Source organism: Schistocerca cancellata, chromosome 5 (genome assembly GCF_023864275.1).
Source record: "Schistocerca cancellata isolate TAMUIC-IGC-003103 chromosome 5, iqSchCanc2.1, whole genome shotgun sequence".
Classification (NCBI taxonomy): domain Eukaryota; kingdom Metazoa; phylum Arthropoda; class Insecta; order Orthoptera; family Acrididae; genus Schistocerca; species Schistocerca cancellata.
Genome location: NC_064630.1, coordinates 614,807,683 through 614,832,438, shown reverse-complemented (window position 1 = coordinate 614,832,438; position 24,756 = coordinate 614,807,683). Strand labels below are relative to the sequence as shown.

The following is a 24,756-nucleotide window of genomic DNA, read 5'->3' as shown; positions in this document are numbered from 1 at the left end:
TTTGCAGGCTGAAGCAATGGTATATTTTTATCTACATGATACACACAAGTTATTTTAGAGCAAGTTCTGCTGTGTATTATTCTTGCCCAATTTTGAGATAGTTTATTGTATCACTGTTGGGCTGATAAACAGTTTTGAATTTTTGTGTTATTAGATTACATAAGTGTTTATCCAGTGGTTGAGCACAAATATTTTGGTATTGGTATGTACTCTAGTGTTCTAATTTATTATTTAATGAAGAATAGATTATTTACAAGCCCACACCTGCTCAACCTCCAACCAAACATCACTCACATCCAAATCCTGCAGCCCAAAATTTATATATCAGAATTATGCAGCTGATTGTTTTACATTAGCTGTTATCTTTTGATTTGCATTCATTACAACAATGCATCACACTTACTCTGGTGTGTAATTTCTCTGATGTGGCCGACTTCACTAGTTTCACGACGGCGTCAATTGTCTTAGGAGAGTTCACGAAATGAACGCCCTTTATTCTCCGGCAGTAGGCTGTCTGCAAAGGAAAAAAAATCAGTATTTGGTTCAAGTGGACTTTATTTACATTCTAGACAAAAGATAAAGGCCGCTTTCATCAGTAAGAACGTCACTAAATAATGCAAAATATGAGAAGAAATAAAATATAAATTCTAAGAAATGATTACAACCTTAGAAGAAGAAGATTACATCAGGGTTGCATGTGCATATAAAAGCTCTGTAGTCCTGTGCATAAGTTAATATCCATCCGAAATTTTCGCAATCAGCTACGTAGAAGATGTAGTTGAAATGGGATGAATATTTTTCAGATAACATTACTGAGACCTGTAGACCTGTTTGCAGAGAACACACCTATTCCTATCACTTTCAATGCGGAAAAAAATGCATTCAAAGCAGCCTAGATGTAGATGGTGCAAGTGCAAACTCAGTCGTATCAGATGATGCAGTCTGACAGTGGGAAGGCCTCATCCACAGCCAACGAATTCATCTTATGATTGTTGGTCCGCTTGTGCACAACCTAAACTGAAAGACTAAGATATTTTGGTTCAAATAACCCCTCCCCCTTTTTTTGTAAACACAACACCTAAGGTTCGTGATGCGCAGTCAACTCAGAATTGACGGTATGTAATTGAAAATATACTTCTTGGAGAACATATCTTTTCCTAGACATCAAGAAGGAAAATTTGATTACTGTTTTTTTAAATGAACTTTAAGCCTGATAGGCGTCTAAAAGACGGTACAGTGCTCTCCAGATTAACAGATGAAGAATTTATGACTACTAAATGATGCATGGATCACAATTACTTTTATTTATTCTGATAAAGACAAAACAGATCAAAAACAGTGGCGAATGTAACATAATAAGTGCTACGCACATCTGACATAGATTCTGGAAGGGAGAGATGCTAATAATCTCATAACTGAATTAACTGTAATCACAAATGCCCAGAGGCTCTTGTCACCTTAACTGGAAACAGATAGTACTCAAGAAGAGAATACGTCACACCTGCGGATTGAGTTGAAAGTATACTCTTCATTGATTTGAAATGCGCGGTAGCGTTCTCGCTTCCCACGCCCGGGTTCCCGGGGTCAGGGATGTTCTCTGCCTCGTGATGACTGGGTGTTGTGTGATGTCCTTAGGTTAGTTAGGTTTAAGTAGTTCTAAGTTCTAGGGGACTGATGACCATAGAAGGTAAGTCCCATAGTGCTCAGAGCCATTTGAACCATTTTATTTGAAATGCAAGTCTTCAATGTGCAGTCTGAAGTGATTAAAAAGTTATAAAATGACTTAGTTTCACTACACATCATCTCGTAGTTGCAGATCGATCTTTAACATAGTGCTGTATGTAGAGGCTAAAATGGTTGCAGGTTCAGTCATTTGTGCCACCAACGACCTCGCCAATGCCGAAGTACAGATTTTCCCGAAGCTTCTCTAAGCGTCTCAGTACATCAGCTGTGATGTCTTCAGGCCATTGGAGGGACACTGTAGCAATCGACTTTTCGGACGATCCAGATGAACAAGAACAATTTCCAGAAGACGTCTAAGATGAAGTTGATGGTGAAATAATTGCCGATTGATAGTTTTTACAAGGAAAACTCCATCGCTGCGTTTTTCATCTCTTATTAAATTCACATTGACTGTGCTCCATATATTCAGAGCACCGACTGATGACAATGCTCCTAAGAACGTGCTACTCCCCTTCCTCCAGTTGGTTAACCAATAATTCTCGTCCTAACAGAGTAGAAAGTCCCTTCACTCTCTCTCTCTCTCTGCGACCAGTGAAGTGGTCTTCGTCAGCACAGCACAACCTTTGTGCCTAACCTATAGCTTATTTCAGTCAGCCAACCCTTATGATTCCTACGTCGCATAAACATTAGCTTTTTTGCACAGTAAATGTGTCCATTGGCGTCTCACATTTTCAAAGGTCCAAAACTGTGTGTCCGCCTTTCATTTCTGTTATGTTCGTCTCAGCTATCCTGTGCTTCCCAAAGAAAAATTCAGCATTCTAAATTTGAGGACAATAGTGCCTTCTGCTAGGAAGTGTTTCTTCTTAGTCCATTTCCTGGTTGTACAACGTTTTCACCAAAGGTTTGTGCTGCAGGAGATTTTGTCTGTCACTGTCTATGAAGCTAGACATCCCAGGACGGCTCTGCAGAAGGCTGACCGATCGCCAGTGAGCTATTGGCATATGGTCTGGTCCTTCTGAAAAATGGCTTTAAGGTTAGCGGCCGACGTTTACTGCCATGCACCATCCAGAATGCTTCCAACGTTCTCTCCCTTCTACAAGGCATGAATATCAGAGTCAAGAGTAAATGAAGAGTAAGGTTACGCTAGTCATCTTCTAACAATCACTAGTACAGCTGTTTATCGTATTCCTCAGCATCAATTAACTATTCCGATCGAATGAGTCTTTCATTACGATGATGCGTCAGTTTCGTGGCTGTTTCCGGAAAACGGGCGTAACACAAAGCTTATGTATCCATAAGGTAAAAACTGATCAACGAAAGTGCCGCAGGTGTAATGACCAAGGTGTCTGGCTATGGAGCAGAGAACTTCTGTTTGATTCCCAGTTGCATTCGGAAACTTTTTATTTTTTTCCGTTTCGAAATTGCTAGGCACACGAGAGTTAATGAGGTGAATAAACCAACAGGGAATAATAACTAGAAAGGCAAATAAATTTCTCCTATGACTCTGATTAGTAAATAATCAAAAATTCTATTTACACTGCCTCCTTGATTCACTCTGTTACATACTGGGTGATCAAAAAGTCAGTATAAATTTGAAATCTTAATTAACGACGGAATAATGTAGATAGAGAGGTAGAAACTGACACACATGCTTGGAATGACATTGGGTTTTATTAGAACAAAAAAAAACTAAGTTCACAAAATGTCCGACAGATGCGCGTCGTTTGGTGATGATCGTGTGCTCAGCCGCCACTTTCGACATGATCCCCAGACCTCAGTCCGTGCAATTATTGGCTTTGGGGTTACCTGAATTCGCAAGTGTATCGTGATCGACCGACATCTCTAGGGATGCTGAAAGACAATATCCGACGCCAGTGCCCAACATAACTCCGGACATGCTTTACAGTGCTGTTCACAACATTATTCCTCGACTACAGCTATTGTTGAGGAATCATGGTGGACATATTGAGCATTTCCAGTAAAGAACATCATCATTGCTTTGTCTTACTTTGTTATGCTAATTATTGCTATTCTGATCAGATGAAGCGCCATCTGTCGGAAAATTTTTTGAAATTTTGTATTTTTTAGTTCTAATAAAACTCCATGTCATTCCAAGCATGTGTGTCAATTTGTATCTCTCTATCTACATTATTCGGTGATTTATTCAGTTTTCAAATTTATACTGATTTTTTTATCAACCGGTATAATCAATTTTCTTCTAACAGCTAGGTGGTTGGCATTTGGCATATAAACATTCGAAGCAAAGACACTTAGAGTGAAAGAATTTTTTCCCCAGAGGACTTCATGCACTTCTTACGCACCTCAGGAAGTGTGGTGAACGACAGGGAGGCTATGTCTAAAAGTAATACACTTTCCGTTTTGTTCAACAAAAACATGAGAAAATACTACTCAGCTTCTTCATTTGACTCCCCCTCATACAATTACCTTTTGTATCAACTTTTTTGTTTATCTTCCACAGTTGTTTAATGTGTCCTCTACTAGGCAAATGACAAACATTCAGATGACATTCAAAGTTGTCTCATACTTCTTGAAATGCGTTTGGATTTAATACTGCAGTTACTGCTGTTACTACGCTGTGCCACACGTCATTGTTGAAAGGAGAGACATTCGTGGGGTCTTTCACAAAATCCCACAACAATAATCCCATACTGTCACATGAGGAGACTTTGGGGGGGACGGGGGGCGCATTGGTCTGTGCTCACCGTAAGGAACATCTATCGTTGAGGCACCTCTGTGTTAAGAAAATTACGCTGACCAGTCGTTGGACAATCGCACCTATTGGAATGGATGTCGTAAACACTGGCTGTTGCTGTGCTATCGCCACCTCGACTGGGTGCATACTTGTCATTAGAAGTGCTAGCGAACACGGAGGCCTCTACCAGCCGCCACGTGAATCGACAACATAAGTAGGTCGCAAGCTTAAATTCACTCTATATTTCTAACTACATTCCCGTAGAATACATAATGTAATCAGATGAATCACGTAGACACATCCTATACCGTGGCGTCAAGATCTGTCAACCAGAATTACAGGATTATTACTATTGTGTAATTTCACAACAGTCCGCTCCGATAGCTGAGTCAGCGACACGGATTGTCGTCCTACGGGGCAGGGTTCGATTCCCGGCTGGGTCGGAGATTTTCTCCACTCAGGGACTGGGGGTTGTGTTGTCTCCATCATCATTTCATCCCCATCCGGAGAGCAGGTCACCGAATGTGCAAATGTGACGTCCAATGTAATAAGACCTGCACCGAGGCGGCCGGACCTGCCCCGCAAGGGGCCTCCCAGCCAATGACGCCAAACTCTCATTTGCACCACACAACAACAAATTTTGTCAGTATTTAATTTGTCAAAAGTATGGCAGCAACAGACACAGGAGCCTGACTTAACGCTGACCAAAATATCGAGTAAACTCTACCGAAATGGTTCGTAAATCATGTCTCACTTTCATTTGGAATTTTAAATGGGACAGCAACAATCTCCAAGAGACTAATAATTTTGCCCTGTGTCAACAAGTGTCTATGAACTTGTGCTATCCAGCATTTTCCTGCTTGTGGTTTCCAGATTTTTTAGGTGGATAGGGGTCAGGGCTTTTCTCTGCCTCGTGATGACTGGCTGTTGTGTGATGTCCTTAGGTTAGTTAGGTTTAAGTAGTTCTAAGTTCTAGGGGACTGATGACCATAGCTGTTAAGTCCCATAGTGCTCAGAGCTATTTGAGCCACTTTTTTGTTTTAGGTGGATAGGATTCTCTGAATGGACGCAGTGCTAGCAGGGGGGAAGAGAAGAGGCCCTAACAACACATTAGTAAGAATGCATTACTGTTTTGAATAAATTAATCACAGAAATTTAAAGTGAACTATTAAATAAGAAATATTTAATAAAATAAGAAAAATCAGTAGAAAGTATAATAAAACCAATTTTACTTACTGGGTTGGTGTTTTTAATATCTGGGTTTTCCTGAAGCCTGACAAACACATTTCGGGAGTTGGATTTGAATGATAGAAAAAACTTCCACTTTTTCACGTGTTATCTCAGTTTACTTGGGAAAGAATACCAGAGCATAGACATGAACTCTGCTTCCTCTAAATCGTGCACTCACTACTTTCCTATACTTTTAAATCGCTTTACTTTACTCACTGAGCCATAGAGACTCAAAGAGGTTTTTTTTAACACTTAAGTGAGCACATTATGTTCCATTCTACTGCAACAAATCACGAGCATACTACCGGTTCATAATGCATGAACTGACGTCAAAGAATTTCTACTGGATGAGACTGCAAATAAGATGTGTCAATGGAAGTGATCGTGGGAATACATTACGTTTAGGGTAAAAGGGAACTCCTAATCGCTTTCCTCCCTAATCTTGACTGAGGCACCAGAAAAAGTATTCGGCAACAAACTTAAAATAACAGGAAACTGTCAAAAACTGAAAACACATGAAAGCAAATAAACGACGTGATACCTCATGTCACAACAGTTTATGCTCACTTGATAGATATGTATTGGTGATAAAAAGCAATAAGTAGCGATAATCAAGCCTTGAAACATTAAAGCTAAACAAAATGTATAAATCTGACGCCCTAGAAGAACAGTACGGAAACGCAATGTGATTTGTTAAATTTGATATAGAAAGGTGAGAAACACATTTATAATGTGCTTCCACAGCTAATTCATACTGATATTATAAGGTGCCGCTCTCCCCCATTTTGCATTTAATTCCGAAGGGGTCACTGGCATGTGCTCATCTCCGTACCATGTGTAAAATTGCTCATCTGTTTAGTGTAGTTTTTTTTAAAAGAAATATTCGGGCATCTTATTTTAAATAAAAGTAGGAAGTGTTCTTTTCTTGTGATTTTGATTTTAAGGACTTCCGGCCTGTTCTCTATTTTATGTTTAGATTCTATCTTGCCACTGTGTTGAAATGAAGAAAGGATATCCACTTGAATCACTGGCAGTATCGTGGGTTGTTCAGATAGTAGTATATCTCCTTCCATACTCTTCAGAGGAATATTTTATGTGAAACTCAAATACTTATTTAAGATGTAAAATATAAATAACGTCTCATACTCGATTACTCCTGCGTTTATACCTGCTCTAAGTGTGATATCTTTCACAGCTGGGCTAAAAGCGCTAGTTTTGTTTGCCCCTATCACTGTTTAAGGGAGCGTCTGCTGTACATGTTGTAGTGGTCAACTTAAGCTTTACATGTTGTCGCCGACGGCTGATGCCTGAGGTCTCAGACTGCCAGCTTTCTTGTGCCCCTATCTGAAGTCCTGTTAAGTTGTAATTCTTTAATGTATAACGTCTTTGACCTTTGTAATCGTTTCAAAATTGTCAAAAATATGTAAATTGTTTAACATCTAATATTTGTAGTTCAATAACTTTTCTTGCAGAAGATTAACACTTTTCTCTTTTTTAAAGAATAACATTGTTACTGATTTGGTAAAGAATTTCTTGTAGGTTAATAAATTTTTGGAGAAGGTAACAATAACAAATGACATTCAATGATTTTCCATAGTCCTTTTTATAGAATGTGGCTATTTGTGACATCTAACTAGGTATACACCAGTATTGGGACAAAGCAGTTTCTGCACCAAAGTACCATTATCCAAGATGGCGGCCATGACCTTAACAGCTGACAAGAGTTGATGACGTCATCCAAGATGGCGTCCGTGACATTAGATGATAATGCAAGTACTGGTTGTAAAGTACCACACCCACTGCCATCCCCCATCCCCCCCCCCCCCCCCCCAGATGGGAAGTTCAAATTCCATCAGACAATGCAACCTATACTAACCCAAGAAAATGGCGGAAAAGAAAGGTCACTTGGGTTACCTCCACTAACTTAGTCATCTGATGGCCACCTCTTCCTAGGGATTGGAGGGAAAAGGACTTGGCTTGTGCTGAACATAAGTCTTTATTATTTTGCATGCACCAGTCTTTATTTAAACAATTAGAGGCAGTACCATTATCCAGTGTGTTCACCACGAGGTTCGGACACCAGCTGACCTAGTACACAGTACTGCTGCCAGAGGGTGCTCTCATCTGTGACATAATCCAAGATGGTGGGGGGAGAAAGGCGGGAAACTGTGTGTTCACCATGAGTCCTAGTGGTCCAGTACACAGTACCACCACCAGAGGCCGCTGTCGTCCTTTCCATGACATAACCAAGATGGCTGTCTTGTGGTGGAGAGGAAGGGCCTCATAAAAGGCAATTCAAGGGTATATTGTTTATTTATAGAAAAAAGTTTGTGAGGGCTGGATTTCCCTTCCTCATCATTCTCTCATGTCTGCAGACATGTAGGTCTTCTAAGAGGTTTCCTTCTTCACACATATGCAAACATTCTCACCGATAGGTAGAGATGCCTATACACCAGCTCAAAGGATGTCATGTGAATGTATCGAGCATTATGATGGACTGTTATCGAATTTACCATTCTAATTACTGCTGCAGCAGGTGTGGAAGCACCATCAACCTTTTCTTTCTTTCCGCACTCAAGACGTTCAGAGAAAAGAAAAAGCTATTTTAGACAGATCGCCATACTGCACCGACAATTAAACCCTGAAAAGTGCCCCTACATATCTTCAGACATGGAAAGGCTCTTACTCATTTACACAGCTCTCCCACTGAGTAAAGGAGATTGAATATTAGAGCTAGAAACCGATCTCTAACCCATCAATATATCACTGCATACCATGTCTATGTAGAAAACATACAATTCGTATCCTGTGCCAAATAAAGTCACCCATTTTACATAATTCGTACATATACCACGAAGACCGACAGCACAATATAAACTACTCACAGCACTAGATATTTTCCCACAGCCAGCCAATACAAGTCATCCACTCCCAACATGCGACCAGAGCGCCCTCAGTGGACCAAAGTCACTCTCGGAACTGTTCTATATTTCGGGCTTGTTTTCCCTCGGCACAAACGCGTTACTGTTTCTGGTCTGAACCAGCTTCCTTGCTTGCTCGCTTTTCTACACCCGTCTCCAGACTCTGGGATTACAAGAACACATGTAATTTAGCATGTTTTGCTAGAATATCACCCACTTCTCGATATCAAGCACACAGCAGTATCCTACCGATCGCTTATGCAACATAATTCCAAAGATATAAACTGGAAATTATTTCTCTACAAAACCAAAACATTAGCTAGGTGCCGCCCACGGTGGTCTAGCAGTTCTGGCGCTGCAGTCCGGAACCGTGGGACTGCTACGGTCACAGGTTCGAATCCTGCCTCGGGCATGGGTGTGTGTGATGTCTTTAGGCTAGTTAGGTTTAAGTAGTTCTAAGTTCTAGGGGACTTATGACCTAAGATGTTGAGTCCCATAGTGCTCAGAGCCATTAGCTAGGTAGAGCTTGCTGTAAACCATAGAGTAACTAGAAAATTATCCCACCTGCAAAGACTTACGTGAAAAATTTTCGACAAATGAAAAATAGATTAAACTGATATTTTCTCTCTAAAATACTGATGCCGCTGATTAACAGATTCCAAATCATCCCTCTAATCTGCAAAGACAGATAACGTGTTTCTCATGTCTAGAAAACCAGCAACCTTGTCTTCCACATGCTAGATGCACACACCACAATCGATCTTCTCTCAACTAAATAAAGGCGCGAATTGTCCAGAAGCACTCAACTCAACAATTTACATGGGAGGGAATAACGGCTCAGTGCAAATGTACCTTCATATTCAATCCTCTCAAATTCCATGCGATCACGAAAGCTATCTCACACACACTAAGTAATAGTTCGCTATTCGTCTGTCTAGAGACCAATATGGTTAATTCATCTATTTTCCTACACTCCAACAGGCCTCTCCATTCTGCTGATCCTACCTTTAATGGGAACTGTGAATCATCCCCGCACAGTTCACCAGCGCTACGGGCCAAGGTCGCACAGGTAGAAACATTATCGTAAGAAATCGATAAAATATATATTTTATCCCTATACTTACAACTAAATGCTACAATAGCGGTCTCCGCTGAATGAAATTTGACAGTGATCAAAGTATCAGCAATACACCCTGATGACAGCTGCGGCTCTGTAAATAGAAATATCAGTACCATTATTATGACGTGACATACTCTTCCCTTTGCTATCACAGTATTTGACCTCAAATCCATACCTTCGTTACAAATATACACAGTCATTCCCTTTTCCACATGTCGGGACACAAACGCATACTTTATAAACCTGATGCTCAAGGTGAAACTATCGCACACCCCCTACTACTAAGTATAATACATTGTCAATAACTGATCGCTGGCGATACGAAATAATACTGACCGAAAATCAGTGACGGGTGGACATGTCTCATAAGTTTTTCTTGCGAGTGCTACCACGGTGTCTTGGAAAGAGAGGTTTAATCATCTTACTTTAAAAAAATCCCAAAAATTACTGTATGTTAAAAATGACTTTATTAATCGAAATATTTCAATACCTCTGAATGAAATGATTTTTCCAGACAAATACTATGACACTGAATGTAGACAGAGATCGCTGGAGTATATAGCATCAGACCAACACATCGCCAACTGTGCAACCTTGTAATAAAATTACCGCATTTTGAAAGCGATTCAGCTAAGGAGCATGGTATGAAACAGGTATTAGCTACTCCCTGAAGCCACCGCCGCTATGTATTTCTCCAGTATTTGTAACACGTTCTGTCTCTTTGCAATGTCAGAGGTTTGGTGATATATCCACTGGGCTACAGGCAATGGTTGATTGAGAATGATCACAAACAGTAGTAGATCGTGTGATGATTGAGCTCGTAAGAAGTGTCCACTAGCTTTCCTGATCCCAAGTGTTATGCTAAATGCTATAAATGGTGTCTATGATTTGGAATCAAGTCTTTTCATTCAACCCCATACCTGTATTACATCCTATGGAGAAGTCCATTAATGATTACAGCCAATAGTGAATCATATTTCAGGCACTCTCATATATCGAGACGAATCACCTTTCTCGAACCTATCTGCTACAGTAAAATTCCCGCCTCGTTTCAGGTAGCCCATATGCATCCTGCAACTGCCCTCTAAAACTCTACGCTAACATCCCTGCAGCTTTGCGCACGTGATTTTTCGAGTGTAAGTAGGAACCGATTAGGCGTCAGAGAAAACTATACCTACCACCTCCTGCAATCTGTATAGAAACAGGCGAAGCTGAGTTACTGCAACAGAACTGTGGTTTGACCATTCAATGGAAACGAAGACTGTTCCTGCAGCATGACGTAGTATAAAAGACAGTACAGGAACTAGGAGGAGAATGTGGATTTTGCTGCTGCATTGTGGTGCTTCTCCAAACTACATACAAGTACTACAGATCCACGTCGATTCACATCCATATCCCAAACAAGCTAACTTCGTTATTCTGTACCATCCATCAGAGGAAAATTACAAACTTCATCCGATAAATAACTAGATAAGATTTTTACCGCACCTCCCTCCTCCCATACATCGAAAAAAATACCACTGTGTATAGGCATCGAGCACATGTGACTATCGTTTTAAATATGCAGGTATTGATCAGCTGCACAGAACAGTTTTAAGTTCCATTGCCTCTACTCTAGGAGAACGATAGCATCCTGCGGGCTATATTGTAAGTCGCAAGAGATGCCCCCCTGTGGTCCTGTCTCGTTGTTTGAAAGATTATATTTTTTCTGCTCCAATACGCTTTGTACACTGCCTAACATTTTGTTTCTCTTACATGACTTCGAAGTCTGTGCCACGTTTTAAATTGACATTAATACGCTCTGATACACTGCCTCTCGCAGACAACAAGGACATCACCCAAAAGTACTGTTATCCAAGATGTGGCACTGTGACGTGGTGGACGTCATTCAAGATAGCTGCTGTGACATCAGCTGATGATGCGATTGACGTCATTCATTAAGACGTTCTGATCCATGGCGTCTCTCAAACAACAGGGACATCACCCCAAAATACAGTTATCTAAGACGTCACATTGTGATACGATTAATGTCATTCAAATACTTGCCATTACGTCAGCTGATGATGCGAGGAGCGTTACCCAAGGTGGCTGGAAAGTGCCACACCCCCATGCCAAGCCCACTTGGCGGGAAGTTTGAATTTTTGATTGAAGACAGCTCAATTGGGCTACCTCTAGATGTCACACTTTGTAAATCATATTGTTACTGTTGTTACCATAACAACCTAACACACTGGATTATTTTAAATAAAAGTCATATACAACATAAGGAAACAGAAAGAGTTGTTCGTCGTTGGCATGGGTTTATAAAGTACATTTAAGCTCATCTGTCACATTGACTGAGTAGCTGATGGCTCTGCATTCTGTTTTAAGTGAATCTTCATATTGAAGTAATTTACGCGATCACTGTTTCGATGCTAGCCATCCCCAGAAGGTGTCCACCCTCCACAAAACTCCTTCTCCAACTCAAACAAGCCCTATCAGTCAATCATTATCTCATAACCAACTGCGTGCCAGTGGACAGACGGGATGGGAAAGATACCGCCGATGTACTGAAAAAAAAAGCATCCCAGTTGATACTGTGAACAGTTTTAGCAATTTTACACAAATTTCAGCACCGACCAATGATGTCACAGCGTATTTCCCAATTTCAATATCATAGCTGAACCACCCCTTCTACACTTTGCGAGTATCATTGCTAATGTGGATAGATGACTATGCAGTACTTCCATTCATTGTTAATTCTCGAACACATACAACATCAAAGTATTTCAAATAGCGCTCCACGTATTTCTAACTTCTCGACCACAGTGCTTAATTTACGATGCTGATGGAAGTCACAGAGCATTCTCGCAGTCTTATTGGTAAAATTAGAGATTGAAAGAACCCCTCACAGTGATACTGACCAAGCTGCGCTGCAGCACCGTTACTCTTTAACCTGCAACCGACCAGCAGTAGACCTCTACATTCCACGTCTCTCGAATGAATGGAGCTTACCCACTCCTCGCCCATCGAAGTGCACAAGATATCTCGAGATGTGCCCATGTCGAGGAGATTAGCACTCCTTACCAATGTATAGTAACTGATTTCAAAGTGTCGTTATGTAATAGCTGACGGTTAAAGGAACAAGGAATGGATGATTTTTATGAGCGGTGGAGCTCCAGACGGAAGAGTTTGACGTATTTTTACGGAAACCAACCAAGCTATCAATTTTAATTATTCCAGAGTCAAGCATCAGTAGCTCGAAGGTATCGGTAATAGTGAACATAAACAAACGCACTCCTAAGGCTACAATGTTCTGCACTTAAAACGGGCTATAATGTTAGACCGCTTGCGTTTCCGACCTATCAGTCGCATGGAATGTAGCGCTGTTAATATCCCAATGTAAGAAATATATTTCAACCGCAGGTTATACATCGTTCTTCCCGGTTTCTCTACAATAAACTATGTTACCGAACCGTAAAACGAAAAAACTACTGCCTTAAAACATTGGCTCTGTGTGATACGAGCACAATATAGCTTTCCGGACACATGTAGCGTCCACTCTTCATATCCGATCACACTTCTGAAATTATATTATGCCTGCCTCTTCCCTATATAAAATGATCGTTAGTAGCGGGGAGTACCTCTTACAAGGAAAGAGATAACCGCATAGCAGCAGCGTTCAACATGTGAAAATTACAAGCCATTCTGTCACTAACTCTGTAAACAGCGCATCTGTCAGGTAAATGCATACACGGGGATTGCAGTGCCTCAAAATCACCTATCACTAACTTAGTTATGAAGCTGAAGTCTTGATTTTACACCAAAAATGGAACAGGGGGATGGGGGATATCGCATAAATCATAGTTCCTTTAGAGGAATGTGTCACATTTCTCACACATGAGATGGAAGTCCTTTAATGACCAACAGGTTTACCATTAATGATCGCAAGTAGACATTGCTTTAAACCACATGCAGATCACGTGGCTGTATACGAGCAGAACACAGGGTATTTGACGCTACTAATGCATCCCAACAGAACAATGGAAAAATTGACCTGCAGCAACTTCTGCCTCTCTTGAATGCATCAACAGTCTACCATTAAAACGTACCTCCTTACAGCTCCATCTCAATCGCTCACCCCGTCCACACTCTGTTATCCCTTAATGCAAATGCATGTAAGTTTTGAGGTGGATGGTTCCCTGTCTTCCTGGAAAGCGTCAAGCGCGTGTATCACTGGTACCTCAATAGACATACAGTATAATGCTGATTCGACGGATACAAATTGACTGCTTCCCATATTCCCTTCGATTCCATGTCGACGTTTTCTCGGATTCCTCATGCTGCTGCATACTTGTTCCTATGTACAAATTGTTCCGTGTGAAACAGAAGATATGCAAGTACTTTCTCAATTTCCCTACATTTTGATGTATATTCGGTCAATTTATACCGATTCCCCCGTCATTTGTCGCAATCCTAAAGATATTTTGTCAATTCCAGCCATGCGATCACGACATAACCTCTCGTTCTGTGTTCTAAAATTGCTTGTATACCCACGCCAACGCCGTAAAACTCTTCCAATTTCTTTATGTTGTAAATGACTTTTATTTAAAATCATCCAGTGTGTGCAGTGTGTTATGGTAACAGCCGTAACACTATGATTTACACAGTGCGACGTCTGGAGCTAGCCCAATCGAGCAATCTTCCCTCAAAAATTCAAACCTCTTGCCACAGTGGATTGGCAGGGTGCTGTGGAACTTTCCAGCCACCTTGGGTAACGGTACTTGTGTCATCAGCCGACGTCATGGCAGCCATCTTGAATGAAGTCAATCGCGTCACAGTGCGATGTCTTGAATAACTGTACATTGGGGTGATGTCCCTGTTGTCTGGGAGAGTCCACGGTTCACAACATCTTAACCAATGACGTCAATCATGTCATCAGCTGATGTCACAGCAGCAATTTTGAATGACATCAATCGTGTCACAGTGGGACGTCTTGGATAACGGTACAGTGGGGTGATGTCCTTGTTGTCTGTGAGAAGCAGTTTATCAGAACGTATTAATGGCAGTTTAAACCCTGACAAAGACCTTGAAGTCGTGGCCGGAAAACGAAATGTTTGGCAGCGTACAAAGTGTTTCAGACCACAAAAAAAAATAATTTTTAAAAAACGAGACAGGGCCACAGTGAACGTCCCTTGCAACTTAGAATACAGTGTGCGGGATACAATCATCCTCCTAGAGTATAGGCTTTGGAACTCGAAACTGGTCTGTACAGTTAATCAATACGGGTATATTTAGTAGGATTGTCACATGTGCTCGATGCCTGCACACATGTGGTATTTGTTTTCGATGTATGGGAGGAGGGAGGTGCGATAAAAATCTTACCTAGTTATTTATCGGATGAAGTTAGATGAGTTTTTATAGTTCGTAATTTTTCTTTGATGGATGGTACAGAATAACGAAGATAGCTTGTTCGGGATATAGATGTGATTCGACGTGGATCTGTAGTACCTGTATGTAGTTTGGAGAAGCAGCACAATGCAGTACCAAAATCCACATTCTTCCCACAGGTACTGTCTTTTATACTACCTCATGTTGCAGGAGCCGTCTTCATTCCCATCGAATGGTCAAAACACAGTTCTGTTGCAGTAACTCAGCTTCGTCTGTTTCTACACAGATTGCAGGAAGTGGTAGATATAATTTTCTCTGACCCCTAATCAATTCCGACTTACACTCAAACGATCACGTGCGCAAATCTGCAGGGGTGTTAGCGTAGAGTTTGAGGGGCAGTAGCAGGATGCATACGGGCTACCTGAAACGAGGCGGGAATTTTACTGTAGGAGATAGGTTCGAGAAAGGTGACTCGTCTCGATATATGAGAGTGCCAGAATTATGATTCACTACTGGCTGTAATCATTAACCTGTAACTACACGGGTGGGGTATCAGCAGACCCCACGCTACATTTTTGGTTTATAATTTCCATTGTTGGCGCACTACAGATTCGTCATTGTACGTATTCTTAGTGTGCCGCTGACACTTGCATTAGGTGGACGTGCGCAGCGCTCTCGCAACAGTAAGTGCCTGTTTTTCATTGTTGGGGTACCTGTAGATCCTTTTCATGCAGTATTTTTTTACAATATGCTAATACAGTAATTTCATCTATAGTTATCATTTGCAAATGCCGCCATTCAACCCTATAATGGGCTTATCCTTGCCAAAGAAAAATATCAGTTATGGACTTTTCTGTTATGATGATACGAGAAAGTCCGCAGCTCGTGGTCGTGCGGTAGCGTTCTCGCTTCCCGCGCCCGGGTTCCCGGGTTCGATTCCCGGCGGGGTGAGGGATTTTCTCTGCCTCGTGATGACTGGGTGTTGTGTGACGTCCTTAGGTTAGTTAGGTTTAAGTAGTTCTAAGTTCTAGGAGACTGATGACCATAGATGCTACGTCCCATGGTGCTCAGAGCCATTTGTTACGAGAAAACGATTTTAATGTGATATTACGATGCAGGCACCTCAGTTTTATTCAATATGTATGCTAAGATGGAAAGCCAATGACTGCCATAACTCTCTCCATTTGTGAATAGCCCCTGATACCTCTGTCATTACCAGAACTGGGTGCTATTGACAGACATGAAAAAGTTACAAGAATTTTTGAGTTGAAGATAAAGAAACTAAATTCAATTAAGAGAAAAATACGCGGAGAAATTGTACACTTTGTAAGCTCCACTGAAAGACCAAAATGCGGTTTACCACGTGTACATATTTCACTTTACGTAATAGATAAATTGAGACATAATCAACTTCATAATATCATCAGTGAATAAATAGCTGAATCATCCACTGACAAGACACTACATAACCTTAACTAAAAAAAAAATTATACGCGATCCCTGTGGCTCTAATAATCCTCTGTCTCCTTGCATGAGAGGTGGACAATACACTCAAAAGTTCCCACGAAGCTGTCACGATGGGACCATTTACAGAATCGCTATAACTGACCAACAGCACCAGAAAACATAGGCCGAACAGAAATAAGCTTCTAAACGGCAGATAGTTGGATTTCCCATAATTTGCCAATATTGTTTAATGCGCATATCAGTCTGGAGGCTTGCAGTTCAATGAGCGCTATGAAATATATCTGTTAATACATTAACATATATAGTGATCAAGCTACTGTATTTGCAGGTTAAGAAATAACGACCACACGAATCGCAAAGATGAAATACACACTTATCAGTTCGTCAGTTGTCTGCAACAAGGAATCTGTATGGCGGTTTTTTTTCCGCTACACTAAAGAAATCTCCAAATGACGCACCTCAATTGCGAAATGGTGTAGTTTAGTGAAAACTGTTTTCGTGAGCGTATAATAACCCTTCCTAAAAATAACACTAACAATATTTATTTATCTTTGTTCAAACGAAGATTTCATTTAAACTATTCTGTACGTTGAGGTTCCTAGAGAATATAATTGGATAATATCAACGAAAGAATGGAAACGTTAAAGGACTTCCTGCTCACAACTGACATAGTTTTAAATCCGGATGCACTTTAGGTAGAGTTCAGACGGTTCTATGTCTCAGAGCCCACTTATTTCAAAGATCCTAAAACACAGAGTGAACAGGGAATATTAACATTCAGAGAGGCATGTGAGAGAAATAGGTTATTAGAAAATGACAATAAAGGCTATATAACCATAGAGGAGGCTGTACAATGTTTATCAGTGACTAAAATGAGAGTGGTTTTTGCCTCGCTAATTGCCGCCTCCGGGTCTTCCAATCCCCAAAAATGTGGAAGAAACGCAAAATCGACATGACGCAAGACATGGCGTATAATATTTAAAGCCTTTACTGCTACAGACTATGATTTTATTTGCAACGAAGCTCTCATGAAGGTGGAAGACGACGTAATGACGTTAAATGGAAAAAAGATTTACCTGACTTCGAACTGAGCCCATCAATCTTAAATTGAGGAAGTTAGTTGGTGGTTTACAAGGAGAAAAGAGTATGCCACAATTTCACTGTAATAGCAACGCAATGAATACTTCCCGGAATTGAATCCAGAACAGAACAGTGGTTTTTATCTTTTAGATACCCTGGTGAGAAACGGGTAAGACCTTTCTTATGCCGGCCGGAGTGGCCGAGCGGTTCTAGGCGTTACAGTCTGGACCCGCGCGACCGCTACAGTCGCAGGTTTGAATCCTGCCTCGGGTATGGATGTTTGTGATGTCCTTAGGTTAGTTAGGTTTAAGTAGTTCTAGGTTCTAGGGGACTGATGACCTCAGAAATTAAGTCCCATAGTGCTCAGAGCCATTTGAACCATTTTTGAACCTTTCTTATAAATTCGTTCTTAGCCCAAATTCGGAAAAATATAAGAGTTGCTGTTGCAGCTGCCTCTTCGCTGCCATGTTACTCGATGGTGGCCGTATGGCTTATTCATTACTGCCGTTGAACCAGGCTCGCGAAGCAGTAGTAGAAAATATCGATCTTGGATGCATACTAGAGCAGTGTACATTGTTGGTTAAGGAAGGATTTACAATGTTCCGCAAAAGAGCAAACTGAAGCACTAAATCGCATCATACAACATATTAAAAGCAAACCAACTATCGTAGGAGGGATGGTCGTGGTATTGGCTGGCGATTTTAGATAACTAACAACACACCGGCAGATGAAGTAAATGCATGTTCAAAGTTTCAGACATATGGCAACATATTAAGAAAAATAGTTTAACAACAAACATCTGCGTACAAGTCCATAAAGACACAGAATCAGTGCAATATGCAGAATTTCTCCTGAAAATCAACGAAGATGGTATTGATTTAAGTGCTAACGGCATGGTTGGCGAGAAAATTTTGCCCTGCATTTCCACAAAATACGGGAAACCAAGAACGACTGTGTGAAAGGGCACTTTTCGAGCCAACTAATGAATTTTTAGGACAGACATGAAAAAAATTATGTCCGAATTAGAAGCAGACATTATAAAAATATCTCTCCGTTGATAACACTCTGAGATGACGAAAGTTGTAGCATACCTCTTAATGTCGTGTCAAACCTCCTCTTGCCCGACGTACTGCAGCATTTCGTGGCATGGATTAAACAAGTCGTTGGAAGTCCCCTGCGGAAATGCTGAGCCGCACTGCTTCTACAGCCATCCATAATATTGCGAAAGTCGTTACCGATGCAGGACTTATGTACTAACTGACCTCTCGATTATGTCCCATAAATGGTCGCTAGGTGGCAACATTATCGCGTAACTTCCTAGGATCTGCTCCAGACTCGAACCCTACCATTAGACCCTACCAACTGAAATTGGGTCTCATCTAACTAGGGCAGCGTTTTCCAGTCGTCTAGGGTCCAACCAATATGGTCACGAGCCCAGGAGAGGTGCTGCAGGCGATGTCGTGGTGTTAGCAAAGGCACCAGCGTCGGTTGTCTGTTGCCATAGCCCATTAACGCCAGTTTTCACCTCGCTGTCGTAACGGAGACGTTTGTCACACGTCCCACATTGTTTGCTGCGGTTGTTTCATGCAGTATTGCTTGTCTGTTAGCAATGACGACTTTACGCAAGCGCCGCTGACATTGTCTGTGGTAAGAGGTAATACCTGAGATTTGTTTTCGGCACATTCTGGACACTGAGTTCCCTAAAGATTTCCAGAATGGAATAGCCCATGCGCGTAGCTTCAACTACCATTCCGCATTCTAAACCTTAATTCCCAAAATGCGGCCATAATCATATCGGAAGCTTTTGAAATGAATCACCTGAGTACAAATAACAGCTCCACCAACGCACTGCCCTCCTGTACCTTGTGTAAGCGATACTGCTGTCCTCTGAACATGTGCATATATCTATCCCACTACTTTTGCCACCTCAGTGTATTACAGACACTGAACAAGTCACGGCATAACCTGTAGAGGTTTTCTACTCTTTGGAATTGTCAGGAGAGGCTGTTTCATAAAATGAGGTTAAGAGCTGATTTTCCGATGCTCTTAATGCGAAATATTGATTTTCAAGGGAACACGATTATAAATTACACGTCTGAGCCAAAATATTGTTAGGGCGATAGTAAATAGTGTCCGAACCAAAGAAGAAACTGTTTTAATTCCACGAACCTCAATTATTAAGATGTTTCTCATTTATTGTTGCATCTTAGTTGCACATTTTTCATTAGATTACATGTTTGGATCATTCTGGATCATCTTTAGATCTAAATAGTTGCGCCAGCAATTTGTGTTGTCTACTCAGAACCACATATCTGAGTAGATGAGACGGGCTGTTGATACAGCTACTTAGTTCTGAAGATGATTCAGAGTGACTGATATACGTAATATGATTACAAAGTGCGGCGAAACAAATTATAAGTATCTTAATTATTTAAATAGTTGCTGAATCTCACAGAACGATTATGCCGACTATAGTGATAATTCGAACTGTACCTACGGGTACGCCTTTTCAGTCACAATATTGCATCTACTGCCAAAAATTACGTTTGAATGACCACATATAAAGCTCAATGGCAAACATTCAAAAGTGCCTGTGTGTATTTAAAAAAATTGTGTTTTTCTCGTGGAGAACTAAACGGCGTGCTAATGTGTATACAACCCACAAAATATGTACGTCCTTGCAAATGAAAGCAAGACTAAAAACGTTGTGATTGAACTGTGTCAATTTAGTATTTTGCAATAAGGAAACGAAAACAAATAACATTTTCATAGTTAGTCAGATTTTTAACTAAGATTGGACATATGGCAAAAAAATAAAAACACATTCATTGTGTACCTACATAGCAACCTACAAACTTTCTTTCATGCACACATACATATCTAGACCTCTTTGTACCCACATACTGTATTTATACATTACTAGGTTACTTCCACACCATCATTCTTCGTAACAAAACTACTGATATGTGAGCGGAGCTGCAGGTAATTATAGTACTTCACCGCTAAGCAGAGTACTGATTCGTAAAGGTGCTGAACCAAACTGAACATGTAATAGCTTTCTTCCTGTAGCAGCCAGGTGTGCTGTAAGTTTGTTTCCTGAATTTTTTAGTCATTGAATTTGACAGTAAAGAATCTGTAAACCACCTGAAAGAAGTTATAAATCCCGAATACCTAATGACATACCATTTTACAAATGTCCGAAATCAATCCGAATGATGTGTAACAAACAGCAGTCGGCGGAACACCAATCGTCGACCTATCTCGGCTGGATCTAAAACCCATACCCATACAGAGAAAAGTGGCTTACTACTGATGGCTCGTGTCTGGAACGTGATATGTATCGAAGTATTTAAAATTAGGTGGGTTATGAGGCGAACCCTCAAAACAACACGAGATGACTGCATGTAGAGTGCTGCAGTCTAGTTTTTTTTTCTACAGATAATGATGAGATATGCATCGAAATAAATCCGAAAGCAGTAGGTTGAGATGGATTTATCTTATATCTAAAGACGAAGGCATAGGCGCTCACAACCAACACAAGCAGTTGGACCATCATGACCTCATCTCCCGGTTTTGAGCAGAGCGGAAACCGATTTATGCTTCAGGAGAGGGTGTTGTTGTTGTGGTCTTCAGTCCAGAGACTGGTTTCATGCAGCTCTCCAAGCTACTCTATCCTGTGCAAGCTTCTTCATCTCCCAGTATCTACTGTAACCTACATCCATCTGAGTCTGTTTAGTGTATTCAACTCTTGGTCTCCCTCTTACATTTTTACCCTCCACGCTGCCCTCCAATACTAAATTGGTGATCCCTTAATGCCTCAGAACACGTCCTACCAACTGATCCCTTCTTCTAGTCAAGTTGTGCCACAAATTTCTCTTCTCCCCAATTCTGTTCAATACCCCCTCATTCGTTATGTGATCTACCCATCTAATCTTCAGCATTCTTCTGTAGCACCACATTTCGAAAGCTTCTATTCTCTTCTTGTCTAAACTATTTATCGTCCACGTTTCACTTCAATACATGGCTACAGTCCAAACAAATACTTTCAGAAACGAATTCCTGACACTTAAATCTATACTCGATGTTAACAAATTTCTCTTCTTCAGAAACGCTTTCCTTGCCATCGCCAGTCTACATTTTATATCCTCTCTACTTCGACCATCGTCAGTTATTTTGCTCCCCAAATAGCAAAACTCATCTACCACTTTAAGCATCTCATTTCCTAATCTAATTCCCGCAGTATCACCTGATTTAATTCGATTACATTCCATTATCGTCGTAACAACATTTAATTTACCGCACGACGAGGGAAGCAGATAATGTGCGACGCTATAATCAGTTTCCATTCAACTGACACTTACGAAAAAGGATCACATCATCAAAAAATAATTAAGGTTGGCTAAGAAAAGTTTGGGAATATATGTCCACGTAACATATTGAAATGACTGACATTGAAAGAGCACAGGAGAACGTAAGGGTGAATAAGCCATTGCAAATGTGAAATGCTGGTACATTAATAACCGATGTAAACTCCAGAATGTTGAAAGCAAGCATGCATTCATGTATGCATTGTGCTGTACAGGTGCTGAACTTCGGTTTGTGGGATGGAGTTAAGTGTCCGTCGCACTTGGTCAGTCAATACAGATACTGTTAATGCTGTTGGTCGATGGAGTCAGAGTTGTGGTCAGATGATGTCTCGTACGTGCTCTATAGGAGATACATCTGATGATCGAACAGATGAAGGCAACATGTCGGCAGTGTGAGTTAACGATCATTTCGCTCTCATTTAAATATATGGCTCAAAGAGTCAGCCTTCAGGAATTATGAAATAAACCATGTCGTCTAGGACCGTGTGCCACAAAGAGCGCAGATTCGCCACGAGTTGGGGAAATTCTCAGGAGTCTATTGTGCTGAATGGAGCCTAGGCACTGTAGTGGGCGAGTGAGACAGATTAGAACCTACGTCATAGGGAAGCACCATAGAAGCTGTTTGTGACCAGGGAGACGTAGCAATATTAATATGGCAGACCTAAGATCGGCTACAAAGGGAAACATTTAAGAAAACTATTTAGTTCTGCAGTGATTCAGGGAATGTAGCCACAGTAATTTTAATCTACCATCGTTCATAAATTTTCATGGTGATCCCAATAAAACTTTAATATTGGTAAAATCTATAATAGTTTAGGATTTACTGTTAAAGTGAAATTGACAAATTTTGTAACAAAGACCTGAATGCTAAAATATGAACGCTTTGGTCGATCTTAACAATCGACATTTCACATAGAAGGGCATCATTAAAATGACAAATGGTGTTAATATCAACTTTGTAACTCTATTTGTTGAAAAGATGTAGTAAATTTAAATTATCAGTATGTTCAGTTAAGCATCAGATCATCATTTCCTCCACACAAAACACACTGAACGATGACAGCATGACACTTTATGAATCATTAGGTAATATAATATTTGTTGTAAAGCTTAGTGCGTAATAGTTACTTTTGTTCTTTATTTATTCATCAGAAAGCATATTGATGCAAGGCTATTGACCGTGACATTCAAAGATAAGAAGGGAATTGTATTGGTTTTACGTAAAAAAATTTAACGTTCATTATGTCATGGATATTGTTGTTACTTTGTTTAGAACGTGATAGTGGTTAAGCTTTGATCATTTAAATATGTTAAAATCCAAAATAATGTAGAATAAGCTGTAGCCAATTAGATGAACGTCTTCAGGAAAGGTAACTGCCCTAGTCAGTTGAGTGATTATACTCGGCGAGCGGGAAACGCGGCCGGGGACGGGCAGAGGGCAGTGTTGGCGCAGAGGCGAAAGCGGACAGTTCTGGTCTAGACACCAAAGAGGACAGTTCGGACTGAGAAGCAAAAGCGGACAGTCGGTCTTCAGGCAGCTAGAAAGCGAAACGACTTAGAAAATTTCGTAGCGTATGGTATCGCGGGACTTAGTCTCTCAGCGGTGAGCAGCCGTGAGCATGGTGTGAACTCTTACTTTTCGTGTAAATATCGTGGTGGAGTATTGGACTTGTGTTCCGCGATGAGATTGTGAGTGATCTAACTGGATCAAATGGATATGAGCTTCAGTGTAACAGTAACTCTAAATACGACCTCTTTCGCTATTAGTTTGCTTTCTGAATAAACATTATAGTAACCAAATCGCAATTTGTGTGGCCTACATCATGTATAGGTCGTTAATTTAGCTCCGTAAATTATTATTATTATTGCTGTTATATGTCATAGTAACTTTGAATGGTTCATACAGTTTTGCAAACTTGCCATCAGCCAGACAATTTAACCAAAGGGTCACAGGTGTCTAATTTATCGCGTGTAATTCGACACGTGCGATTCTACCCCTAGACGAGTTTGTGCCAAGACATTTCGACAAAAAGGAACCGCATGTGGGCCCGAACTTTGGGATGTTAGCTCGCAACAGAGAGCGTTATCCAGTTGAAAACAATCCCCTGGAATGCTGTTCATGGATGGCGACACAACAGATCGAATCATTAGATTGATGTACAAATTTGCAGTCAGGATACGTGGGATAACCACGCGAGTGCTCTTGCTGTCATACTAAATCGTAACCCAGACCATAACTCCATGTGTACGTCCAGTGCGTGTAGCACTCAGACAGGTTGGCTGCTGGCGCTCAACTAGCGTCTTTCTAAACAGCATAGGGCCATCACTGGCACCGAGACATATCAAGCGTTCTTCAGAAAAAACAAGACCTCAAACCTGTCGTCCAATGAGCTGTTACTTGACATCTCCGAAGTCGCTAATGGCTGTGATTTGGGATCGGTGATATGAACAACATAAGGGATCTGGCTCGGAGGTGTCCTTGAAGCGAACGATTTGTATCAGTTCGTTGCGTCACTATGGTGCTAACTGCTGCTCAAATTGCTACTGCAGACGCAGTACGATTTTCCATACGCCGAACACGATGGTTTCCTCTCTCGGCAGTGCCACGTGGCCGTCTGGAGCCCGCTCTTCTTGCGACCGTACATTCATGTGACCACCGCTGCAAGCAATCATGTACAGTTGCCATATTCGTGCCAAGTCTTTCTGCAGTATCGCAGAAGGAATATCCAGTTTCTCGTAGCCGGATTATATGACCTCTTTCAAACTCAGTGAGATGTAGATAATGGCGTTTTTCCGCTTTAAAGG

The 24,756-nt window shown here is 40.9% G+C and overlaps 1 protein-coding gene across 2 annotated transcripts in view; it reads right to left on the bottom strand.

Annotated features, from left to right (window-relative positions):
* The window catches only part of LOC126188092 (retinol-binding protein pinta-like), a 102,056-nt gene that overhangs the window by 34,766 nt on the left and 42,534 nt on the right, over positions 1 to 24,756 (bottom strand). For both annotated transcript variants that reach the window (XM_049929552.1, XM_049929551.1), the window contains one exon: positions 404 to 514. In XM_049929552.1, the coding sequence (XP_049785509.1) occupies positions 404 to 514 (111 nt within the window). The remainder of the gene's footprint in view (positions 1 to 403; positions 515 to 24,756) is intronic.